This window comes from Clarias gariepinus, chromosome 1 (genome assembly GCF_024256425.1).
Source record: "Clarias gariepinus isolate MV-2021 ecotype Netherlands chromosome 1, CGAR_prim_01v2, whole genome shotgun sequence".
In the NCBI taxonomy this organism is placed as follows: Eukaryota; Metazoa; Chordata; class Actinopteri; order Siluriformes; family Clariidae; genus Clarias; species Clarias gariepinus.
Window position 1 is genome coordinate 546,359 of NC_071100.1, and position 5,753 is coordinate 552,111.

Below are 5,753 nucleotides of genomic sequence, written 5' to 3' on the forward strand. Positions count from 1 at the left end.
TGTATTTATTTTTTTGGGCTGGGGAATGAATAATTTGATTTTCCATTATTTCTTATGGGAAATTAAATTTGGTTTACGATTTTTTTGGAATACAAGCCCACTTCCGGAACGAATTATGCTCGTAATCCGAGATTTCACTGTATGTACAAGGAGTGCCCTAAGCTTTTTTTATTATTATTAATATTTTTTCTGTTATGTTGAAGATACCTTTCCTGCGCAGGTTTAAATTTAGTGATCCAGTTCTAATGCTGGAGAACTTTGGAATGTGTTGACTAAGCACAATAATCTTTGTAGTTGGTTAATTTATTGAGTAGTCATAACGGCAACATCAACTACAGTATATAGAAAAAAACAATGATACGTTTCTGATGAGGTAAGTTTATTGTACCACCTGATGAGTGCAGTTACAAACTCGTACTTTAGCTGTGGCTCTCGGTAGCACCTTATGCTAAATGCTAAATTATTTTTGTTGATAATAGCCTTGCTAATATACAGTACTATAGCAATGTATTTTTTTTAAGCTAAACATTCGTAGCTAGCTAACACCTGAATAGGATAAGGAATCAAATATAGCTAGGTAACTAGCGATAATTTTAAGTGCAACTAAAATAAGTAGGTGTCACACAGAGAGCATTGTAAGTAGTTGAGGTTTACATATCCTAGTGAGCTTAAGATGGTAACTCAAGGGTCCTTTATAAAGATGACATCAAGGGAAATGTTTTCTCAGAATATTCAGGTCAGTGGTGAACATCTTGGCGACCTTCAACTTCCTCTTCTGGCTCATCTTCCTCGTACTCCTCTGCTTCTTCAGCTGTGGCATCCTGGTACTGCTGGTACTCCGAGACAAGGTCGTTCATGTTGCTCTCAGCCTCAGTAAACTCCATCTCATCCATGCCCTCACCCGTGTACCAATGCAGGAAAGCCTTTCTACGGAACATGGCAGTGAACTGCTCTGAGATACGGCGGAACAGCTCCTGGATGGCCGTGCTGTTCCCAATGAAGGTGGCTGCCATCTTAAGTCCTCGTGGTGGGATGTCACAGACGGCTGTTTTCACATTGTTTGGGATCCACTCAACAAAGTAGCTGCTGTTTCTATTCTGCACACTCAGCATCTGCTCATCCACCTCCTTCATTGACATACGACCACGGAAGATGGCCGCCACAGTAAGGTAACGTCCATGACGCGGGTCACATGCCGCCATCATGTTTTTGGCATCAAACATCTGCTGTGTTAATTCAGGAACGGTGAGTGCACGATACTGCTGACTCCCCCTGCTGGTCAGTGGTGCAAATCCAGGCATGAAGAAGTGCAAGCGAGGGAAGGGAACCATGTTGACTGCGAGCTTGCGCAAGTCTGCATTAAGCTGCCCCGGGAAACGAAGACATGTTGTGACACCACTCATGGCAGCAGAAACCAGATGGTTGAGATCTCCGTAGGTGGGCGTGGTTAGCTTAAGGGTGCGGAAGCAGATGTCATAGAGAGCTTCATTATCGATGCTGAAGGTCTCGTCTGTGTTCTCCACAAGCTGATGGATGGACAATGTGGCATTGTAGGGCTCCACCACTGTGTCGGATACTTTGGGTGATGGTGTGACACTGAAGGTGGTCATGATGCGATCAGGGTACTCTTCACGGATCTTGCTAATGAGCAGTGTGCCCATGCCTGAGCCTGTGCCACCACCCAGAGAGTGTGTGAGCTGAAATCCCTGCAGGCAGTCACAGTTTTCTGACTCCTTCCGTACCACGTCCAGCACAGAGTCCACTAGCTCTGCACCCTCAGTGTAGTGACCTTTGGCCCAGTTGTTCCCAGCACCACTTTGACCTAATCCAATGTAAACAAATTATTAATCACACCCCTACTTATTGCTGTATTCTCTATTTACACTTGCTGTCCCTGATTCAGCCTGTCTTTTTCCACAATCCGGTAAGAGGTATTAGAAGTATGTCTGTCTATGTCCTGTCTGTATATCCTACACTACGGTTGTACATATCGCTGCACAGAGTAACATATCTCATACACAAGCAAAGAGCTTACCAAACACAAAGTTATCAGGCCTGAAGATTTGTCCAAATGGACCAGACCGGACAGAGTCCATGGTGCCAGGCTCCAGATCCACCAGGATGGCACGGGGCACATATTTCCCCCCTGAGTGATACAGAAGATATACAGTGATATAGGGACAGGACATAAAGTGTTGGGCATAATGAAATGGAGAAGGCACCCAGGCAATATGACTTGTTAGGGCCCACACGAATTTAACATGAGTCAGCTGGTTTCCACATGGCCATGGGCTCTTTCTGGGTTTATATATGGGCTCTGAATGGGCCCCAGAAATACCTAATGAACAAACCAATATGTGGTTGTTGAACATCCTAAACCGGCTTTGTTCAGTGCAAAAATAAAGCTAGTAAAATGTAAGGTTAACTCTGACTTCCAGACCGAATATGAAACTAAAGAGGAAGAAGCTAAAAGGATGGTACAGCACTACTGCTCTTTTAGTCCTTAGAGGCTACGTTTACACTGTCTGGTTAATGTGACCCAATTCTGATGTTTTGCTCATATGTGACACATATCCGATATGTTCTATGTCTGTGTAAACAGGAAAAAAACCTGCATGCATTCCAATATTTCATGATCGGTTTCATGCCTTCTTCATATGTGGAAATAATTCAGATATAAATCAGATATGTGCTAATGTGATTGTGGTGTGAACAGACAGATCGGATCTCCTGAGTCATTGCGTTCTGTACGTCATTAAAATGGCGACTTCATCGGTCAATAACATTAATAAATCAGTATTTGGTGAATGAAGCATATGCACAGGCTGCAATTATGCCGTTTTTTTCTCCTCCTCTGTTTCACCATGGAGATGTTTTAACTTCGTTATATATATATATATATATATTGTAGAGCGTGTGTATCGTTATATATATATATATATTCCATCTTGGCTAGTTTGTATCGTAAGAACCTCCCTTTAAGGATGCGCAATGTTTCAAATGGTATGGCGAGTGTAAACACGTGTATCGGATATGAGTCATAGTTGAAAGAACATGTAAACAGACGGTCAAAAAAATCTGATATAGGCAACAAATCAGAATTAGGCATCGAGACCTGCAGACTCAGCTGGTGGACACAGCAGTTCACAACACAACAGTGGTAATGTGGATGATGATATTGGTGGTGTTGGTAGTAATGACGGTAATAAAGGGGGTGATGATAATGATGATGATGATGATGATGGTGGTAATGACGGTAATAAAGGGGGTGATGATGATGATGATGATGATGATGTTGGTGGTAATGACGTTAATAAAGGGGGTGATGATGATGATGATGGTGATGATGGTGTAGGTGGTAATGACGGTAATAAAGGGGGTGATGATGATGATGATGATGATGATGATGATGATGGTGTAGGTGGTACCGACGGTAATAAAGGGGGTGATGATGATGATGATGATGATGATGATGATGATGGTGTAGGTGGTACCGACGGTAATAAAGGGGGTGATGATGATGATGATGATGATAATGGTGGTGGTGGTATTGACGGTAATAAAGGGGGTGATGATGATGATGGTGATGATGGGGGGTGATGATGATGATGATATTGGTGGTGGTGGTATTGACGGTAATAAAGGGGGTGATGATGATGATATTGGTGGTGGTGGTATTGACAGTTATAAAGGGAGTGATGATGATGATGATGATGATGATGATATTGGTGGTGTTAGTGGTATTTAAGGTAATAAAGGGGGTGATGATGATGATGATGATGATAATATTGGTGGTGTTGGTGGTATTGACGGTAATAAAGGGGGTGATGATGATGATGATGATGTTGGTGGTAATGACGGTAATAAAGGGGGTGATGATGATGATGATGATGATATTGGTGGTGTAGGTGGTAATGACGGTAATAAAGGGGGTGATGATGATGATGATGATGATGGTGTAGGTGGTACCGACGGTAATAAAGGGGGTGATGATGATGATGATGATGATGGTGTTGGTGGTGTTGGTGGTAATAAAGGGGGTGATGATGATGATGATGATGATATTGGTGGTGTTGGTGGTAATGACGGTAATAAAGGGGGTGATGATGATGATGATATTGGTGGTGTTGGTGATATTGACGGTTATAAAGGGAGTGATGATGATGATGATGATATTGGTGGTGTTGGTGGTATTGACGGTAATAAAGGGGGTGATGATGATGATGATGATGATATTGGTGGTGTTGGTGGTAATGACGGTAATAAAGGGGGTGATGATGATGATATTGGTGGTGTTGGTGGTAATGATGGTAATAAAGGGGGTGATAATGATGATGATGATGATGATGATATTGGTGGTGTTGGTGGTAATGACGGTAATAAAGGGGGTGATGATGATGATGATGATGATATTGGTGGTGTTGGTGGTATTGACGGTAATAAAGGGGGTGATGATGATGATGATGATGATATTGGTGGTGTTGGTGGTAATGACGGTAATAAAGGGGGTGATGATGATATTGGTGGTGTTGGTGGTAATGATGGTAATAAAGGGGGTGATGATGATGATGATGATGATGATGATATTGGTGGTGTTGGTGGTAATGACGGTAATAAAGGGGGTGATGATGATGATGATGATATTGGTGGTGTTGGTGGTAATGACGGTAATAAAGGGGGTGATGATGATGATGATGATGATGATATTAGTGGTGTTGGTGGTAATGACGGTAATAAAGGGGGTGATGATGATGATAATGATGATGATGATGATATTGGTGGTGTTGGTGGTATTGACGGTTATAAAGGGAGTGATGATGATGATGACCTGAGGCCTCGCTGTAGTAGACATTGATCCTCTCCAGCTGCAGCTCGCTGTCTCCGTTGTAGGTCCCACTGCAATCGATGCCATGTTCATCACTGATCACCTCCCAGAACTGTAACACACATGAGAATCAGTGCGAGTCTGGTTCCTAGCGGTGTTCTGTGCCTGGGTGTTTTTCTCTTTGTTCTCAGTGTTTTATGTCTCTGACTCATTAAAGCGAGCTGTGATCATCCTGTACTGTGTGCAGCGCTGCAGCAGAGAGGCGAGGCACACACACACACACCGTTGTGAATGTCATCGGTCAGGACGTCAGGACGTTTTTTTTTTTTTTTTTATAAAAATTACATGTCCAATAAATTAACATTTTCCATATAATTAACATGCATTAGTAATCTTTTTACCATAACACACATGCCTACACACACATTTATATCTCACTTCTTTACATCCACTCACTCAATCACAGAGAATACATTTCTGCCACATCTTTGTGTGTGTGTGTGTGTGTGTGTGTCTTTATTTAAGAGAGAAATACTCACCTTCGCTCCAATCTGGTTTCCACACTGTCCAGCCTGAATGTGCACAATCTCCCTCATTCTGTCGCTGTGTTTATTCTCTGTATGTGTTAAGGGTTTTGTTCGTTATATGAGCGTGTACTAAATGTGTGTAAAATAAATGTGTGTGTGAGTGTTTAGCCGGTGTTGCCCCTCCTCACCTTGATCTGGTCCAGTCTCAACACTGATGCAGCTCTTCTCTCTACATACAGCAATCTGTAATCTGATTGGTGATGATGTCATTGCAGATCAGCCAATCAGGAGAGAGCAGAATGATGCAGTGAAACACTGCAGAGCTGCAAGGAGTGATCCCACACCCACATACCCATAACACACACACACACACACACACCTCAACAGAAGTACACTAACAC

At 42.6% G+C, this 5,753-nt stretch overlaps 1 protein-coding gene across 1 annotated transcript; it reads right to left on the minus strand.

Moving 5' to 3' along the window:
- Positions 1-340: 340 nt before the first annotated feature.
- LOC128523694 (tubulin beta chain-like) lies at positions 341-5,545 on the minus strand. The gene is made up of 4 exons (XM_053495780.1): positions 5,365-5,545; positions 4,829-4,937; positions 2,036-2,146; positions 341-1,822 (listed from the first exon to the last, which is right to left on the minus strand). Exons 1-4 carry the CDS (start codon positions 5,419-5,421, stop codon positions 738-740), a joined length of 1,362 nt encoding a protein of 453 aa, XP_053351755.1. The 5' UTR covers positions 5,422-5,545; the 3' UTR covers positions 341-737.
- Positions 5,546-5,753: the final 208 nt, after the last annotated feature.

Excerpts from the sequence above, each read along its gene's own strand:
- LOC128523694 (XM_053495780.1), bottom strand. The coding sequence starts at position 5,421 with ATGAGGGAGATTGTGCACATTCAGGCTGGACAGTGTGGAAACCAGATT. Across the intron at positions 4,938-5,364 it reads GAAACCAGATTGGAGCGAAG|TTCTGGGAGGTGATCAGTGA; the intron begins GTGAGTATTTCT and ends TGTGTGTTACAG. Across the intron at positions 2,147-4,828 it reads CTACTACAGCGAGGCCTCAG|GGGGGAAATATGTGCCCCGT; the intron begins GTCATCATCATC and ends TGTATCACTCAG.